Here is a 20,473-nt window from a genome sequence, read left to right on the forward strand (position 1 = left end):
GGCGAGGACCTTTACTTCGCTCACTCCCGTGAGCTTCCATTCTGCCCTTCAGGCGATTGACCACCCCGCGACGGCCCAAGCCGAGGTTCGAGTCTCACAGGAGACGCCCTTGCGCTGGCCGCGGGATAAAACGCCATTCTGGCCGAGCTACGCTCGCCAAAACAGCCCGAGCTGAGCTGTAAAGGCCCTTAAGGCCAACAGCGAGATTCCATAAAAAAAAGCTCACGGGCGATTCCTTTTTACAAGTTTGAAGTTATACAGTTCACGTAAGATCAGTGAAGTAAATTATAGTGAATTAAGTCTTCATTGAAGTGTTTAATTTCCTATCCTAAGGACTAGATCAACTACCTCTAACACATGTTACGTCACTCGAGTTAAAGTACCCTTTTATCGTTTCTATGAGAATCAAATCTTGATTAGAATTTACAAAAAAATTATGTATGTTTCATAATCATTTGTCATGTGTGCTTGACACACACCGTCGACTTTTTGGGTATTAATTTTCACACGATGTTCCCTACGTACTAGCGAATGTTAAATGCGCATATAAATTTCCTATACAGCCGGCGATCGAACCTACGACCTCGGGGAGAAGCATCGCTCGCCGAAGCCACGAGGCCAACACTGCTCTTGTAGAATAACGTTGATTCATTTTTCCGGATTTTTTAATTCAGTGGATGATAATATTGTACAGAAATATCTATTCCTGCATTGCCAGAATTCAAACGCATGACCGCACTGTGTCGCTTAAATATCTACAAACTCAGTTAGATTATATACGAGAGGTAAAATAAATGATTAATAGCCATCTTAAATAAATGAAATACCATTAAATAGTTATAAACATTTATTATAATTTAAAAAACATCAATTACAATTAAAAATTTGCTATTAACACTGGTAACATGCATAAAACTACGCAATTGTATCGAGTTATGTTAAAATTATGTACTTCAAAACGGGATACACTCTGTTCAGACAGGCCATGTCTCGTGCGCATGCGCAGGGACAGTCCCTCATTTCGTACGCAATTAGTGGCGATAGTAAAACACAATACATGACCTGAGGCTCAAGTTGGATCCCTAAACACTGACCTGTCCCTTTGATTATTATATCTTTACACATTTTATATATATAAAATGCTTTTTATCTTAAATTTAATTCAAATATTTAAAAAGTTTTAAAACATTTACATATAAAAGTACACGTGTCTATGAGGAATGAAAATTACAATACAGATCGTGGTTAACTTAGAATGGATCGGTATTCTGTGAAAGCGACTCCAACTAAATGAACACGCCCAAAAACAATGTGCCTATATAACGGTAGATTGGTTGTCATAAACGTAATCACGTATGAAGCGCTATATACAAATGATATACCGAATATTATGAACGAAATAATTACAAAACGTTATATAAATATAACGCACAATCCCCGTGTTATATGCGGGAATACCAGTGTTGTACGAGGGACTTAAATCGCGTAATATAAGAATACAGTAGAGTTCCTAAAAGGCCGGCAACGCCCGCCTTGTAAGTGCCATTTGCCCACTGTTATATTATAACAAACTTTAATATGTTTATAGTTTCGAGATAGTTCTCCCGATATCCGTATCGGTTGGAATTAGTATAGCGATACTAATACCGGCTCTGGTAAATTGTAAGCAACCTTAACACATAAAATATATAGATCGATGATTATACTTCATATATTTATATAATTAACTGGAACTAAATAAAAGTTAAATAACATATGTTTAAGTAGCCGTTGACAAGCTTCCAACTCCATCAGAGTACAGATACCGGCAAACTTCTTGAGTATTTAACAAGGGAGTGAGGGAAGGTTTGCGCATCGTACACAGCGCGGGACACAAACGTCAACTGATTAACCAATCACGCGATCGACGCGTCACTCCTCCCTAAACTAAAAATCGGACATTTGTTTAAGACGTTTGACGGTATATGTAACCCGTATATTTGTTCCAAATATATAAAATGGAAAACCTGCAGCTGAAACCTTTCTAACCTTATTAGTTCTACACGTCGCTTGCCTCGAAGAATAAAGTCGTAAAGCACTATTAAGACTGTTGGGTGATTTTCAGACTTTTGAAAATCCTTTTACGGTAAAAAAAAACACAAGGATGTCATTATTTTATGGAAATTACTTTGTTCAATGTTAGGAAATAGATCGCAACAACCATAAAAATAGTTTTAGTTCAGATTGTAATTTTACTGAATAATCATAACAGTTATATACATATATTTGTATATGCTATATATGCTAGTAATTATATGATTTTTTTTTATATTTCCTGATTATAAATAGGTTTTGTTTTTACGACGTTCTCCGGGGCAAGCGATGTGTAAACTTTTACCATTTGTAGTACGTATTACACTTTTTTCATATTAAAAGCGTCCGTTATACATAATTTAAGTCAAAAGAATGAGGTTTAGAAAATTAATCTAAAAATAAATTATCACATATCTCGCTCACAAAACGACAACAAACTTTAATATTTCACCAAAAACAAATGGCGCGAACCAAGTTGTCACTATAGATAATGCGATTCAAATAAAACGTTATAGCTAATTAACCGTTGGAACAATTAAATAGATGACATTTGACATCTGTCGGTTTTGGCTCAACAGTGAAGCGACCTTAGAACATAGATGAATGAAGTTATTTGTGATTATTATGAAAAAGTTATAGGTTATAATTTCGTTACAGAGTACAGTAAAGAGAATGTGTTGTTATAATTATTTCTTTATAAGTAATCATTGCGTTCAATTAAATTTCTGAGGAATAATTAATAACATGATGTCTAGGAATTTTGGTAAGGTGACCTTTTTAAAGGCCACCTACGACTCCCTCGAGGGTCCTGAAAATACTGTATTATTATTGCAAAATACCGCCAGCGAGTGCGTATATATAGATATTGTATAAAAACAATGCAAAAGTCCTACTCATGCAACTACCTTCAGTTGTTGGATGAGTTATCTTAACATCACAAATAATTTGTTTTTTTTTATTCGTGAATATTCGATACGGATACCTTTGAACTATAATTACTCAAACATCTCATTTATTCATTGATCCTACTTGGGATTGATTTGCTCCAGTCCAATCAATTTAACATCTTTTCTGTTGACGTTATATATTGTACTTGGTTGCTTATATGTATAAAGTTAATTTGAGTTTGAGCAACTGCTTTTGAAGAATAATTTGTGCCAGTATCATTTATATACGACGCAGGTAAGTAGGTAAATTTCTAGTTCAGTTACAGTGATATTCTTAGTAGCTACTGTTGTGTGTCACTGACAAGCAAGAAGCGAAGAACGGATGGTTGGATTGGAATTGAGGCTAATACCAGTCGGCGAAGCGTTGGACAGCCTTGGACAGACGACCTGATGATGGTGGTGGAAAGGCATTTGATGTAGAGCGAGGGGAATCGGTCATTCTGGAAATTTAGTGGCGAGGTCTATTTCCAGCAGTGGACGTTAAGAGGCTGAAAGTGGTCCCTTCATTACTGTTTAGCCGAAATCCATGTATATGTCCCAGCCAACTAGCTTAATTAGCCGTTCAGTTAACAGCCTAGCCGTTTATTTAGCGGCCTGAAATATGTCCAGCCACTTGATTAAACAACTAGGCAAATAACGTTTCATTACTTTCCTAGCCTGTTGACTGTTAATTTAAGTTTAGTTCCACTTTCTGCCACTCTCAAACTCGAAAGCAAACTCTTCAAACTGTCAATATGACATTTGATGGTTTCCGAATATAAATGAAAACAATAACTAAGAGTGTAGTGTCAATAATAATGTGAGTGTAACTGTGACTGACTCAATAATTCAATTATTAAAGAATTATTTTTTATGTCAGATGTTTCATCGCTTTTATTTCTGCCACATAATCTATTGTGCGAAAGGCCAAAGAATTAGCCAGTTTATTAAATGTTGTAACAAACGCTACGACTAAATATCTTTGAGGCCGCTAGTTAAACAGCGCTGTGTAGTAAAAGGCTAGGCTGTTAATTCAACGGCTAATTAAGCTGCGCTGCGATACATTTATAAATCTATAAGGTAATAGACAAAAGTCCTAATTTTTATTTGAATCGCGTTATACCAAGCGTGTACCCTCAAATTTTGCTAAATTTAAATCCATTTATCTTCCTTCTTCAGCAACGGCGAGGTTTCCTCCTTCTCCTTCACCGGACTTATGTCAGGTTTTCCGTTAAAGTATTTGACATTTGACATCGAAACAATGTAAGGAACGCCAGCGTTGTCCGAACTGAGAGGGTTGTAGTATTGTCGATAACAAAATGTCGAAACTGACAGACCAAGTATTGATCCGACTAGGACATCTAGAATTTAAATAAATGTATCAGTGGCCCTGCAACCATTTTAGGTCTAGGCCTCAGATTTCTGAGAAGCAAGTGTGCCTGACACACGCCGTCAACATTTTCGTTCTAAGGCAAAGGTTCCTCACGATGTTTTTCTCCACTGTTCCAGCGAATGTCAAATGCGAACTTAAAAAGTCCATTGGTGATGAGAGACAGACGCTGATGCCACTAGACCAACACTGATCTTGACTAAACTTACCTTACATTACAAGAATGCTACAATGATATTTTTAATATATGTCCAGCCTGTATGTATGTATGTCTTAATATATACAAATTACACGTTTCGTCGTTTGTCCGCTACGGACTTCTAAACTACTTAACCGATGTCAATCAAATTTGCTCACCTGTGCCATTTGATCTAACATAAAAGATAGGATAGCTTACTTATAGATAATTCTAACATATCACTGAACTCTCTTAAACGGCTGAACAGATTTTAATGACTTTTTTGTTTCACTAATCATCCCGGCTGATGGCGCTACAGTCTGTACTCTCATACTTTGTTTAGGATCCTAATCGCTTAAAATATCACGCAGGAAACATTTATCGAGTCCGCTAGTATATGATGAAGCGGTCAACCCCACCTTGCCAATGATGATGATAATCGCATGTCCGTGATAGCGCGATGCAAGATGCGAGTACCAAAGGTGCTAGCGTCACCGAGACTCGAACCCCCGACCCTCTGCCACGGGACAACACTCCCAAACGGCCACAGAGCCATAAAGATGCTATACCCAGAGAGCAGAACGATACTGGAAAAAATGTATGACCGTATATATTCTTCATTTTCTTTATAGACCAGGGGGCAAACGGGCAGGAGGCTTGGACCCATGGATAGATAATGCCAGAAGGCTCGTATGTATTGCCCGCCTTTGTGGTTTTCTTGAATCTAAGTCGAATTGGTGGTTTTTAGTATAGCTATTATTTAGAATACATAATTTACGGGACAAGATAAGAAGTACTGAAACAGGAAAAACCAATAATATTGATGCAGTATTGCAAAAAATTTAAGTGGTGTGGCCCACACCGCTCGCATGAACAATTGCAGTTGGACAAACAGCGTGACAAGGTGGAAAGAGCCAGCAGGAAATGGAAAGAGAGGATGCCCTTTGCACGGTGGGCTGACGAGCTTTGGTGGGGAAGATTGGGAGAAATGGAGCCAGTTGGAGAAGGCCTTCACTCTGATGTATATCTCTTGTAAAGATGAATGCATCAAGAAATAAATGACATTTTTCCGACGTTTCGCGTGCTTTACAGCGTGCGTCACCGTGACTGCAGACAAAAGGTGTTGAATGTCAAAAGTATCACAGCTGTAGAGAAAGTTAAAGTTAAAAGATGAAGTCATCTTTTAGTCGATACCAACTCCGGGAAAATAAATACAGATAAAACAACTTTCTCTACAGCTGTGATACTTTTGACATTTAACACCTTTTGTCTTCAGTCACCGTGACCACGCACGCTGTAAAGCACGCGAAACGTCGGAAAAATGTAAATTTAAAATTATGTAAATAATTATAAGTTTATAATAAAAAAAAGTTTTCTTTCAATGGATATTCTTGATTGTAGAAATCCAGATGTAATTGTAATGTAGGAAAATAGATAACTTGATAATGGGAGACACAGATTTTGGACAAATATAGATGTACTTACAACTGCTGTGCCCACTGGGAAATGATTTCCGTCCTTCCATAATATCAGCTGGATCTCCAGTACATTGAAGATTTGGAGATTCTACACCATCTGGATAGCATCGGTAGAAGAAATCCGGGCGTGGTCTACCTAAAAGGTATTCCTAATTCTGGTAACATTATAAAAATACATTCTACTGAATTGTAAAAACTATTTTAAAAGACGTTTCTTGGCCACTTTTGTCCATGTGAAACTATCAACTAGTGTTATTTTTTGTAATATTTTGACTTCCATATAACATCACATCATAAGGGCAGAGCAATAAATGAAAAAAAGTGTTAAAACGGGAAGAATTTCCTTTGGAGAGCTTGCCTCGTTGTGGTTGAATGGAAAAATATATCTGGGCAGTACATTTATTGAGGACTTGGACTAGTAGTAGTGACGGTGGTTGACAGAAACTAACCTACAATAAGCTTTACGGTGTCTGTCAGAACGCCTGTGATGCCCAGTGACAGTGACCATGCCAGAAGAAACTGAAATATTAACCTTTATGAGTATACGTTATTATTATAATTAACTTAAATTTTTATAATTTCTTAAGAAGAATAATTCGCCAAACATTATATAGCTAAACAATAATAAAGGTATTTTAGGTCTGGGCCTCAGATTTCTGTATCTTCTTGATCAGTCTTCTGTGCCTGATGCACGCCGTCGACTTTTTGGGTCTAAGGCAAGCCGGTTTCCTCACGAGGTTTTCCTTCACCGTTCGAGCTAATGTTAAATGCGTACATAAAAAGTTCATTGGTGCACATCCTGGGATTGAACCTGTGACCTCAGGGATGAGAGTCGCACGCTGAAGCCATTAGGCCCACACTAATAAAAATAAAATTGTCCTTCTATAACATGAGACAAAAAAGAAACTTTAACGGATATAAACTCAAATTTATTACAGTCACAGAAACTCTTTGAAAGCAGTGTTTTCAGCAACCTAAGAGAATTCAGTTACCCAGAAAAATAACACAAGATACACCTCTACATTTCTGAGTTACTCACCTCTAAGGCATCATTACAGTCACTGCAAAAGGCCCAAGCCAGTAACGAAAGTATACAGGGCACAGATAACACAATACTCCACAGAGTGCTTGTGGGTACATAGGAGTCGTGACGAGGGAACTTACAGCTATCATGGAGTTCTGATGGCTGAATTATCCTGGTGAATGGCGGCAATGACTCCATGTAACTGTAATGACGAATAATAACTGTTTATTGCCTTATTGATTTAGTAACGTGCAGGAATTTCAGATTCTTTTCTTATCTATATACCAATGGAACAGAGAGAAAAGTGTTTTGTACAGATGCACTTGTAAAGAAACTGGTCCAACATCCTCAACTAAAATCAAATTTTCGTCGCAGTTATATAAATAATTTACTTACTCAACAAAAATCTCACGAGATATAGTTTTTAGTCCGTCCAAAAATATTTATTTATCTAAGTAGATAAGAAGAAGTCTTAACAATTATCCTTATTTTTAATTTAATTTTATTTATATTTTTTTCTTCTTTAGTTACACTGCTAACCGTTACTATTATTATTTGTTTCCACTGAGTATTAAATTCATATTATTTTTTGCGACTGAGGCGTAAACTAGCTGCTGTGGTCTCTGGCAGAATGACCAGCGCTGTGGAACAACTCTGCTCCTCAGCATAATGCTGAGCCAGGGCCAATTACAACCACAGCACACACGCATTACACAATTAAACCTTTTTCTTTAAAAAAAATTTTTCTCTCTCTATTATTATTATTTATTGTTTTTTTACGTGTTTCTGTGTGTGTGTGTGTTTTGTTAGTAATAAATGTTATGTCTAATGTCTAATATGAGGCCAAGACTTATTATTAATATTAGAGATTCTGAATGTGAAAATTCTTTAAAATCGTTGTGATTTTAAAGACGCTGCGGTGACATTCCATGGCCACCTAGATGTCCAGATTTAGCCCCACCAGGCTTTTTCCTGTGGGGATACCTGAAAAGTAGTCTACAGCAATAATCTGACCACAATTTTCCAGTTGAAGGCCAACATCCGCGGAGAAATGGCCGGAATAGCGTTTGAATGAGCTTTCGGCAATTTGAAGTCAAGATTCGAAGAGTGTTTGCAGTGCGATGGTGCACATCAACGGATGATGTTAGTTTTAAACAGTGAATTTCCCAAATGTTAAAATTAATTTAAAAATAAATTTGTTCACTACTTTTGCATCTTTTTCTATAAATTTTTCTAAATCGCACAAGTCTGAGGCCCACCTGTATCATAAATTTTATAATTCTATTAAATGAATCTCTTATTTAATTTATTTGCCCAATCGTTTTTTTTATATTCAGAATACGATCATATACACTAATATAAAGTTTATACACCGTACAGTGTTTCCTATCCATTATACCCCGCGTTAAGAATCTAAGTGTTTTTCGGTTTTTCATTTCATCAACTTTCAAAGTTTAATTAATTTTTTAGTTCTTATCAAAATTCAAGATTGATTTAACTTAAAAATTAAAATTGGATTAAAAAATAATTTAAAGAAAACTCTACTACTACATTTAGATAGTGAAAAAAAAGCCTAATTACATTATTATAGTCTATTTATTCATTATAAAAACTTCTTAATCATTGTAGATTTTGTCAAAATGAATAATTGATATTAAACTTAAAAATTAAAATTACATTTGTCTCGTTATCTAGAAACATACATTTTCACTTGTGTTTTTTTATATTTATTTAAATGAAACTATATATTTGGTATAAACTGATAGATTGTAGTAAATATTAAATAATATTGTTATCTGTATCAGAGATTCAAATAAATGTTATATTTGATTTCAACACCAGTTTGTAAATAATCAAGACAGATTGACAGAGACTTGACAGTCAGCAAGTTTACCCGTCAACTTGGTGCATATTTATATACAATAAATACATAATATGAAGACCAACTTGCCTGTAATAGTGTTGTAACTTTTTAAATAACACTTAGTATTGAACTATGATTTTATTTATAATTTCGAGATCCTGACTCATTAAAGTAATTAAATTAAACTATAAATTTCTTAAAGCAAAAAAATCATTGCCCGCGCGGCTTGCAAGGATTTTGGGTTTAGTATTTATAAGAAACACCAATAAAACTAGTAGAATTATAGACCAAATATAGATAAAACTTTACTTTTATTATTATTATTATCATGAACATTATTAAACAGTATCTTGTTTCTTCATTTGAATTCTATTGGAAAAAATAATTAAATAGCAACGGACACTACATAATAAATAAACAAAGCCAAATAAATACTTATCATTTAAAAAACTCATTGATAAACAAATACAATAAATACGTGGCTTACCAAAAAGCTGACAAAAAACCTATTCGGAGAACTATTTCCACCAGCAAGTTAACACTGGCAGAACGGATGAGCGGCATTTTACTTGTGTGATTCAGAAGCCGGTAAATATCGTATTTAATATTTGTTTTTGATACTAAACATGGTGTACTTGCTATTTATTTGCTTGACTTGATTGCGGTCGATTTTGAACTCAATGGAATTGATGACGTTTATGTTGACATCATTTGACAATTAACAAATTAAACGTCAATGTAATGCTTCAACTGGACAAAAATTTAAGCGACAATGTACAATAAATGTCACGGATAAAGCGTAAGCCCATAGAAAAAAAATCATATTGACACAAACCCAAGATCCAAAATCTTAATTTTTATAATGTCACTTCATTGCTATTTGCATTTTTTTAAATTGTATGGTCTGGTAACGAGACCTATTTTTGCTATGTAGCACACAAAGATCACAATGACAATTGTCATTTTAATTTATAAACTTACTAATTTTAAGTGCTCTGTGATATCGTTATTTTTCTTTTACGAGGAAATTCAAAATTGCCGCTAAAATAAAAAAATATCATACAATTTTCAACCAATTTTTCCAGTTAGAATTACAACCCTTGGCGACTGAAATTATAATTTTTGATCTAGACTAATAAATTAGTGATATGTTCAGGTAAGTAAAACTCATTTTACACAACTCCTTTTATTATATAGAATATTTGAATATTGACCAATATAGAAAATATAACATTGTTAAAATCTGTGCGTTATATGTTAACTTAAACCTAAGTGACTTCAAAATAATTAAATATTAAAAGAACAAAAAAATACAGCAAAACTAGCAACAGTAAAAGATATTTTATTAGATTCGTATCTCACAATACAGCAATTTTGATTCCGTTATTTATGTATTTAATTCCAAAACCGCAAATGAATTTTATATAATCTTAAGTACATAATATTATGATAACTTAACTGCCCATACAAAAACTAAAATATTTTTTATAGATTTTCAATTATTAAGAAAATATAATTTAAGAGTAAGAGTTTTTAATAAAAACAGCATGTAAACAAGGAAGAAACGACTTCCAAAACAAGCTAAGCTAAAGCTAGTTTACAGAAACAAAATATAGAGAATGGGTCGGAGAGTTTAATCTGTATTACACATATTTATTACATTATTGATTACAAAATATCACAACTTTTAGTGTAAAAAAGACCAGTTTAAGAAAAAAGTAATTGAATAAGCTTTTGTCACTGGTAGAATTTGAATAATTTTGATATAAACAAATATTATATTAAATAATAAAAAATAATTATCAGCCTTCCGTACCTGACACGCGCTTAGGTGAAGAAGCTTGGGGTATGCAACATACTAGCAAACCGGACACCAAACACCAGGAGTGTTTGGTGTCCGGGAGGCGAAACTAAGTGTGTCCGCTAGTTTACCTCATCTCTATAAAAAACATCTCCATTCCTCAACGCGTTGACAATTTACATGACATTGACATTACGTTTGACAAATCGAACTACCGACTGTCGTACCTCGTTAAGTCTCGACTCTAACCTTCCTTACGATGTCTTCTTCGATGTCCTGTATTGAATAATCCTTATAAAATTACAAAACTTAATAAGGCGATTTATGAAAGAATTCTTAACAATTTCATTATAGCTAGTACGAAAGTACTTCTAAAGGTAGAATCCCATCGAATGCGTTTTAACATTTTTGTAGTAATCGAAGTATTCTTGCGGTGACCGCGAATGTTTTTTGACCACGTCATCCAGCTGCATTAGATCACCCCAGTCGGCCTGTGAATATGGAAATTGCTCTTTAGTCTTTTAGATGTTTACTCGGCTGGATGTCGTTTGATAAGATAATTTTTCTCTATAATATATTTTAGACATCTAAATGCAGCAGCCAAGTCCAAGCAGCGATGACACCTACAGAATGTTAACACCTTTTGTGATATTTCAGTTATAGCCTGTATATGAGTCATTGTTGGGTTCGAGGCTTAATATAAATTTTATAGAATCGCGTTTAAGAAAAAAACTTGTCAAAAGCACTCCGTAAATACCTCTAAACTCCCTAAGACATCTTAATTCCCCCTAAATTTGAGGGGGGGGGAGGGGTTCCCAGAAAACGTTCGTTCAAACAGAGAGGACAGAGTCCAGAGAGGGAAAGATAATGTTGAGGTTGGTTTTGATAAAAAAAAAAATTCCCCTTGGATATTTTGTGATGATCTGTGGAGGACCGATGGTAAACAGTTCCAAACAACAACCTAAAGGAATGAATTTCAAGAAGCCTAACCACTGACTAGCTCGAAGGTCTTAGTGGCTAAGGGTTATTAGGAATAAAATCTCGCTGTTGGCCTTTGGTGAGCTGTCAAGGCCCTTGCCTTGACAGCTCACCTCGGGCACTTTGGAGAGGGTAGCGTGGAAGAAATGGCCGTTTTCTCGCGACTAGCGCAATGGCGTCTCTTTGGCTCAAGCCTCAAGGCTTGAGCCGTCACTGGATGGTCAATAGCCTGAGGGGCAGGACGGAAGCTCACTGGAGTGAGCGGAGTGCGAAGGTCCACGCCTTCCGCGGTGAAGGTGGATTTTACCCTAATGTGCCACAATGGCTATGGTAGAGAAGATATAGGTATATATGCTTTCCTGGAAATACTTCACTACCGCGTTTTAACGTGTGACGTCATCGCAGTCATTTGTAAGGGCAGATTGTAGATATATCATACATGCACATACTTATATATAAAATAATATATACGTAGAGATAATACTAAAATAAATATAAACTAATAAAAATAATCTTAAACTAAACATAAAAATACTGAAAATTATATTTTTAATGGAAGAAATTTCCGTAATATGTCTACGATATGTAGGTACTTACAAAATTAGGAAAATAGTGTCGTTTATCGTCAAACTTTCGCTGGTCGACTACCCTCATGAGGTAAAGGCGTTCCAGCCATGGCCAAATCATGTAGTCCAACATCCCGGGACGGTTCCCACCAAAATAGTTTGTACCTAAAAATAATTATTATTATTTGGAAGCTGTATTCCCTGGGATGGATGCCCTGAGTCCTGAGATCGTGCAAATTCTGGACAATAGATTTTACTAAGCCTTATTTACGCCTAAATAAAAATCGACGTACAGGATGGTGAGCCTCTGACGGAAGGCCTGTTCCTCCAATCCAAAGGGACTGGCTCGAAGATTGCATTGCGTTGTATTTGTATATAACGAAGCAAGCGGGCAGAAGCCTCACCTGATGTTAAGTGCCGGAGGGCTCGCGAATGCGTAGCCGACCTAAAAGAGAAAAAGAAACTCACCCCTAGCCGCCAATTCCTTTTCGAATATATCCATTGTCTTCAGAATTTGTTCACTGCCGAATACGAAATTTGTATCGAAGCACTCCAGACTACCTTTTATTAACTGAAAGATTATAATATATGGATAATTCTATTTTGTCGATGGATGAACGAGGGTAGGTCCAATGTTGTGTTATGGGAGGGTACAACATCAAACTATCACCGTTTTTAAAAGAGATGAAATTACAGAATTCAATAATGAATGACTTAGATTAGTTTTAGTTATCACTTGTGTCACATCTTCTCAGACAGACAGATCTGTGGCCGAGCTAGGCAGCGGAAATGTCAAAACTCCCCTATCTTAAAAGGGACTATATTTGCTTAAAAGGCTTGGCATCTCCCGGTCGACAACTACTCCGGCAATATCCTCATGATATTTATTTGCGAGTAATCGAGTCGATTATTTTGGATTTGCTTTGGTTCATCTTCTATAAGTTTTAAGAATCAGTTTGAAGTTATTATTTAACGAATAAAAGTATAGTAGAAGATGCAGAGGTACCCAACATCTCTACGCAACGATAGGCTCTTACAAAGACTGTCTCAAGTAAAGAAAAATATTGATATTACCTCATTAAATCTCTCAATGAGCAATCTGTCCTGTGCCTTCACGAACGGATCGCTCGAATGCAGTGGATTCCGCGGGAATTTCTCATCCAAATAATCACAGATGACCACACTCTCAAATAGATATTTGTCGCCCTGGTCTGTTGGTACTTCCAGTACTGGGATTTTGTCTGTAAAAGTTTAAAAATATAATAAAACAAATCAGTGGCGCTGGATCAACAGACTGGAGGACCTTCGCAGCGGAAAGCTTGCAATTGGCGGGAGTTGGCACAGGACAGGGAGAGCTGGAAGATTCTCATTCACAGATTCAATTATACTGCATAACTACCAGAAAAAATTGATCAATGCTCTGTATGCTGTCGAAAGAGATACTTTTGAAATATTACGAGACTTGACAATTCGTGAAATGTAAACATGCAAAAAAATTTTGGCGTAAGAGAGTCAGCCTTAGTGCTACGTTTCGTTGCTGAATCTCACCAGGCAGAATTTATCAAGGAACACTGAAGATACTATAAAAGATTTAATAAAATTCATCTGCCTAAGATAACCTGTTTTCATCGATACTCATGGACACGTACACTGCCAGATTGCTCGCAAATGACAGTCTTTTAAGAATTAGTACGCTCGTCGGACCCTACGCTGAATTGGTTCGAAATTACTTCAGATGGCAGCTGGTTCCACATTAGTGGTGCGCGGAAAAATGGTTTAAATCTATATACATAAAAATTAATCCCTATTTCCCTCGGTCACGGCATCACGCGTGAACAGCTGGAACGATTTCGCTAATTGTGTTTAAAAAAAAAATTAAGAAAAATACTTATATATAACAGTGACAAAATGCTGCAAATATCGTCAAAGAGGATGTAAGAAAAATGATATGATATTATATTGATACAATACATATAAAACAATTACAGTCGCTAATTGTTTGTGGTATAAATCTTGGAAATCCATGTTTTTCCCAAGGCCAGTTATATGTCGGAATACCAACAAAACTATTTATATACGCGCCACAAAAACAAACAAAGAATGTTGTATATCATAAAGCATTTTTAGGTAATTATACTAAATCGAAATCAATATTCATAGTTTAGACAGGACAACGTCTGTCGGGTCCGTTAGGATGCTGGGCTGTGATGACTGCCCCTTCCCTCGTTCCCTCCCTTCAGCTCGTTTGCTCCCCATAAAATAACTTCCGAACTTACATCTCCTATTATTCTCTTTAAACCACGCTGGTAGCCTCAACGGATCCAATTTGTACACTTCATACTTGGCCTTCTTCGCCTCCAATACTAGAAGTACTCTGTGACCGTATGGGTTCATATCTACATGGTACAGTCTGAGCTTGTCTGCTGGTAGTGCTGGGGGCGGGAGAGGACCTGAAATTGGTAAATGCCATTCAAAGACTGAGTTTAACTAAACACCCGTTATGCAAATGATATTTAGATAGAGGTCATGAACAGCAGTGCAGTGCTGACCTCGTGGTTAAGTGGGCGTTACTGTGAAAACTTAGGTATGATGATGTACAATTATATAAGCCTATAATATAAATGCCGCTAGAACCTTTTTAGGTCTGGGTCTCAAGTTTCTGTATCTGTTTCATCATCATTTGACAATCTAATAGGCAAGTAGCGGATCAGCCTCCTGTGCCTGAAACACGCAGACTTTAGTGTTTAGACTTTACACACACACGCGTACATACCCTCTCCCACTATCACACTCACATACACACACCCAAACATACACCCATACTTTATTTCTACTAACTTCTAACTAGTTGACTGCTTTGTTTTGTTTTTCTTTCCTTATTTAAAACGTTAAATTTGTTTGCCTACTCATATATATATGTACTTTTTGTTACCACTCAATATGACTTTGCCGTGAACAAAAGCTTGGTTACCCATAACACAGGTTCTTACCTAGTTTGGAAACCAGTCTCCCAATACCTTCTCAACTGTAGTCTTATTTATGATTGTAAATTAACATTGTAATTAACATGGGAGAAGAAAAAAAAATCTTTTTAGGTCTTAGGCAAGTTTTCCTCATGATTCACCGTTCGAGCGAATGTTAAATGCGCACATAGACAGTCCATTGGTGCACAGCAGGGAATGGAGGCTCATGGGAATGACCCTCAGGGATGAGAGCCGCTTGAATCTCAATAAATGTGATATTGTATGTTGCTGTATCTTTAAATAGGTCGCTATATTTATATAAAAGTAGGTTAATTTACGCAACATATTTTCGGCGAGTTTTGTAAACATATCTTTAGTAGATGATTGATACCATAGCTACTCTCAATCCATATTTGTGTTTGTTCGGGGGCTTTGTGTTTATGATAAATATTATCACTATCTGGTCAATATATTCTTGAAGCCTCGTACGAAAAAATATAAACGATTTTAAGATTGGTTCACCAGTTCACCAGTATAATACTCGAAACCGAACTAATCTAAGCGTTCGACCAACTAGGCTCCAGAACATAAACCACTCCTTTTATGGAAATTGTATTCGTTTTACAACAAACTCCCAAGGGAAATTACAGAATTATCACAAAATAAATTCAAAGCTCTCGTTAAACTTAAATTAATCAATAAAGCTTTTTATAAATTTGACGAATATTTAAATGATCGTAATCCTTGGAATTGATTTGCCAGATCAACCAATTTGTATGACTCTAAACTTGGCGATTCAAGGACTGGCAAAGAGCTTCTTGCCCGCTCTACGCCCTTGACTTGCGAATTGGTAAAAGTAAATTTGGCATCAATTTAACATCTTTTCCGTGAACGTTCATAAGTGTACTTGGTTCAATCAATAAAGTTATTTTGAGTTTGATAAAACTTAAAGTATGATCTAGTTAACTCAAACAACTCTGTGTTATGTTTTTTTTTTTTTAAATTACAACATTTACACTTTGCCTGTGGAGAATTAGTATTTTCTTCTTTCTACAAGCCACGGATGACAGCCAAACGTCACAAGTTAAAATCATTAATTCAAATGTAACTAAACCTACAAGATAATGCATTCAAATGATAACGTGTTACGGTAACATAGAAAGATAACACTAGTTCCGTTTTATCAACAAAAAAACTTCCCCAACATACTTTTTATTTTATACTTATCACTTAATATATGATTAAAAAACCAGCCTTAAACATTAGGTACTATTACTATTTAAAATGGAAATAACAATAAATTAAGATAGCGGTACAAAATCGAAACCCAAGTCTAAAGTTTTGACTGTAAATTGATTCAAATACTCACGAACAGTACGTAATTCTTAAAGAATCCAAAAAAAGTAATTCTCTATTTTTATATTTACACTACGAGGTCTACCGCGATCATTTTTGTCTATGATTACTTATACTATGCACATTCTATAATCTATATTTATATGGACGCTATTCGCGCTTGATCCGGAGGAAACTTCCCTCTTTTAATTATGTTGGGTGGAAGCGGAAAAGTTGTGTTAGTGGAAGAAAAACGATCCTGTTTTTCGTGTCCTATTTAGATTATATTATATATTTAAAAAAAAAAAACACGGAAATTAAACCCTGGAATTGCAGGCTTTATTGACTGTTGGAAATGAGTGGTAATTTTGACAGTAGTAAACGATAAGTTTTACTTTGTTTTAAATATAAAATAACAGTGAAAACGTGATCATATCATATCAGTTGGTAATTGCAGTTCCAAACAATAGAAAACGTTTTTTCTTCACAATGTTAGCAATATTGGATATTCTTTATGTACCTACATAGTTCAAAAATAAAACTTATAAGTAACTTCTTCCTACGTTACGTTAACCCCGCTACAAGAGTACTTGAGTTTTTCGTAATTCGTATCTACACAATATCTCGACCATGACCTAGTATGTTGATTATAATCGATCGACGATTGTGTCAACTTGCACAGACTGCATAACAAACAATGATATCATCGGTTAACAGCTGTTTTTAATCATAAAAATAAGATACTAATGAAATATCAATATAACAATTCGCAACAAAAAAAATCACCCTCATATGGTAGAAATTTAATAGCTTAATATTAATAAAACAATTTAATGAGTACATAATTCAATTGTATAGTACTTACCCGCTGTTTTAAACTGATAATGAGACATTTTTCACTTATTCACAATGGAATCGTTTAAGTAAATGCAATTTTATAGCGAACTACTCGGACGCACCGGCATAAATGTGGAAATAGGTACGTCACATTTAAATTAGGCAGTATGACATCATGGTAACCTGAATATAATTATACTGTCAATTTAAATTGATATAAATATTGTATTTATTGGCACGTTCCTGGAGAACTTTTGGATTTAGACGGGTTATATTTTATAGACCTTTACTCATACCTACCTACGGTATTGCCATTTGTATTTAAACATAAATGTACATGTAGTATAATGTTAGTTTAATTATAATTAAATATATGTTTTTAATAAATATTTGCTTTGCAATAAATTAGAAAACAATAAAAGTAATTTCTTTGTTTGAACTGATTTATTTTTAGAAAAAATTCAATGTTGGTGTAGCGAATTTATTTGTTCTGTCACTGTGACATTAAGATTTGATCATTTACTTTAAACTTTTTTATTGGTGCGTGTAAACAACATTGTACCTTGTGTTGTTGTCGTTTATTAAATTATATATTATTACTGTTACAATTACTTTAAATAAGACCTTTAAGTATATGTTTTTAAGCGTATAGATCACGATAAAGAAATGCACGTAGAAAAATATTTCATAAGATGGTTTGATATGATTTATAGGAATATGTGTTCAAACTTATAAAATGTAAGTAAAAACAAAGACCTTCATTCTTTTAAATGTGTTCAGTTTAATCAATTGTATGTATCTTAAAGCTTTTATTAGTCTTATAATCTAGTAAACATATTGTTATCAGTTATATACTCTTGAATTACATTGGCTAATTAATCTAAAATATTAGGAATAATTAACAAATTTTATAATTTCTATGAAAACTTTTGGCTGATACTTTTTTTTACGTTTGAATATATTTGCCACATAACAAGTCTATTGCACACTTTATTTCATAAATTTTACTCTCATTACAGATGGGAGATATTGATGTTTCTGAACCGATAGAAGTTAAATGTGAAATTATTGAAATCTCGGACGAGGAAGATCCTCCACAAAAGTATGCAACCTTTTGCTGTGTTTGAACTTAGTTTAAAGGAATTTTTAACACTCACAACTCGGTAGCCGTAGTTGCTTAACATCCCCCTGGTGTTAGGAGTCAATGTTTTTTTCCCTAAGGAAGAGCAAACCTGTCTTATCTTACCCAGCATTCCTTTTTTTCAGTATCTGTATGATTCATTGATATACTAAATTGTCATTGACATCAAAAATCTGTAAGTTGTATCATACAGAGTAGAAATCCCATGTACATACACAGAAGTAAAGAAGGTGACATTTTTTAATTTGTTAGGCTTAGAGTCATTGTCTGGGAAATGAGTCACAACTCCTATGACGGGCCACATTCTGTAACTGCAATACCTGTCAAGGGGTAAAATTCTTTAACATCTCAGCTCTGCTCTCGGTCCGATCAGATCCGCACAAGTGGGCACAATGGGGTGTTCAGTGGAAAAGGGCTCTCAAATATATATAAAAAAAAAATTAAAAATATGAAATATTCACTTATGAAAGCGCCATTAATTTGAGGTTAATCTTCACCCCTACACCACTATACCATCTATCATTGTTACCATGGTTCGTTAAATTTAATAGCAATAAGAGTAAATTAAAATAAATGATAAAGAAACACCAGGTTTAGGGTAACTATTTTCATTTTTATCAAAACATTGATAATAGATTCGAAAGATATATATATTGAAAAAGGAAAGCACCAGCTCTGCGGTCGCCAGTACCATCTACCTCAATGTTATTAGTAATATTGCATCTATTTCAGAAAAAAACGAAAACGTACAGTACAAAAGAAGCCTCAGGCCTGTCCGACATGTGGCAAAGTCTTCCTCACCGGTTACGAATTAAGAAAACACAATAGAACACACACAGGAGAACGCCCATACATGTGTTCCCTATGTGGGAAGACATACACACAACCCGGACACTTGAGCATCCATGCGCTATCACATACAGGAATTAAGAACTTCAATTGCACAGAATGTGGGGCAGCGTTCTACAGGAAAGCAGATTTGGACAGACATGAGAAAATCCACACCGGTGTTAAGCCTTACCAATGCGAAATTTGTGCAAAGAGCTTCACACAGAAGAATAATATGTTGATGCATTATAAGACTCATGTTGGGGACAAACCCCACGAGTGTGTGGTGTGTGGGAAACGGTTTATAACTAAGAGTAAATTGACCTTGCATTCGAGGAAACATGATAAAGATAAAAAGAGAAAAAATGATTATTTATAGTTAATAAATTATTTTGATTTTAATATTGTTTTTGTTTTGGTTTTTCGGACATTTTGAACAAAACCTTTTTATACAATCTGTATAGATGCCGGGAAACATCTAGAAAAACAGTCCTCACTGGGAGGGGGTGCGCGGCGGCGGGGAGAGGACACGTCGATCGCGTGATTGGTAAACGAGTTGACGTTTGTGTCCCGCGCTGTGTACGATGCGCAAACCTTCCCCCACTGTCTTGGTTAATGCTTAAAAAGTTTGCTGGTATCTGCAACGCTGTTAATCCTGTTAAGCCATAATTACTTGTCAGGGCTAAACATTTTAAATGATTCGCAAAATTTGAATTAAACCTATTAAGCCGGTTACAATAATTCGTTATAACAACAAACAATATATTGTACCTCGTAAAATACAATGAATAGTTTATAGTTCCCATTGACAATTGTTACAAGAGACATTGCCGTTTTGTGTTATGATATTGTGCGAAGAGTAAGGAAATATCTATCTATCCCTGTCTTACTTACCGTTTGACCTCTCAAAGTAAATTTGTTCAAAACACAATTAAAAACTTTTCAAAATTGCCCACCTTTACGACGAAAATTAGCAATTTTTTCACTTATTTCAGAAAAAATTAAAAAACAATTACCTTTTGTGTCTAGACATGGCAACTCCACGGTTTCTATTAGATCTATTGCAATACCAATTATTGTGTGTTATTGAG

At 35.1% G+C, this 20,473-nt stretch overlaps 3 protein-coding genes across 5 annotated transcripts; 1 reads left to right on the forward strand and 2 right to left on the reverse strand.

Moving 5' to 3' along the window:
• Nucleotides 1–835: 835 nt before the first annotated feature.
• Nucleotides 836–9,618, reverse strand: LOC123718012 (phospholipid phosphatase 5). 2 transcript variants are annotated; one of them, XM_045674351.1, is made up of 7 exons: nt 9,421–9,618; nt 7,085–7,271; nt 6,495–6,564; nt 6,053–6,181; nt 4,987–5,154; nt 4,129–4,360; nt 836–2,541 (listed from the first exon to the last, which is right to left on the reverse strand). In XM_045674351.1, exons 1-6 carry the CDS (start codon nt 9,495–9,497, stop codon nt 4,152–4,154), a joined length of 840 nt encoding a protein of 279 aa, XP_045530307.1. In that variant the 5' UTR covers nt 9,498–9,618; the 3' UTR covers nt 836–2,541; nt 4,129–4,151. The 2 variants fall into 2 exon arrangements, with proteins under 2 accessions (XP_045530307.1, XP_045530308.1); XM_045674352.1 differs by lacking the exon at nt 9,421–9,618 and adding an exon at nt 7,466–7,623.
• A 1,211-nt stretch (nt 9,619–10,829) lies between these two features.
• On the reverse strand, nt 10,830–20,391 carry LOC123718010 (pyrimidodiazepine synthase-like). 2 transcript variants are annotated; one of them, XM_045674349.1, is made up of 6 exons: nt 20,277–20,391; nt 14,555–14,728; nt 13,353–13,519; nt 12,747–12,849; nt 12,310–12,443; nt 10,830–11,225 (listed from the first exon to the last, which is right to left on the reverse strand). In XM_045674349.1, the coding sequence occupies exons 2-6, from the start codon at nt 14,670–14,672 to the stop codon at nt 11,106–11,108; spliced, it is 642 nt and encodes a 213-aa protein (XP_045530305.1). In that variant the 5' UTR covers nt 14,673–14,728; nt 20,277–20,391; the 3' UTR covers nt 10,830–11,105. The 2 variants fall into 2 exon arrangements, with proteins under 2 accessions (XP_045530305.1, XP_045530304.1); XM_045674348.1 differs by lacking the exon at nt 20,277–20,391 and adding an exon at nt 17,442–17,596.
• LOC123718011 (gastrula zinc finger protein XlCGF49.1-like) lies at nt 17,934–19,780 on the forward strand. The gene is made up of 3 exons (XM_045674350.1): nt 17,934–18,151; nt 18,433–18,515; nt 19,287–19,780. The coding sequence occupies exons 2-3, from the start codon at nt 18,433–18,435 to the stop codon at nt 19,759–19,761; spliced, it is 558 nt and encodes a 185-aa protein (XP_045530306.1). The 5' UTR covers nt 17,934–18,151; the 3' UTR covers nt 19,762–19,780.
• Nucleotides 20,392–20,473: the final 82 nt, after the last annotated feature.

This window comes from Pieris brassicae, chromosome 14, assembly GCF_905147105.1.
Source record: "Pieris brassicae chromosome 14, ilPieBrab1.1, whole genome shotgun sequence".
Taxonomy (NCBI): Eukaryota; Metazoa; Arthropoda; class Insecta; order Lepidoptera; family Pieridae; genus Pieris; species Pieris brassicae.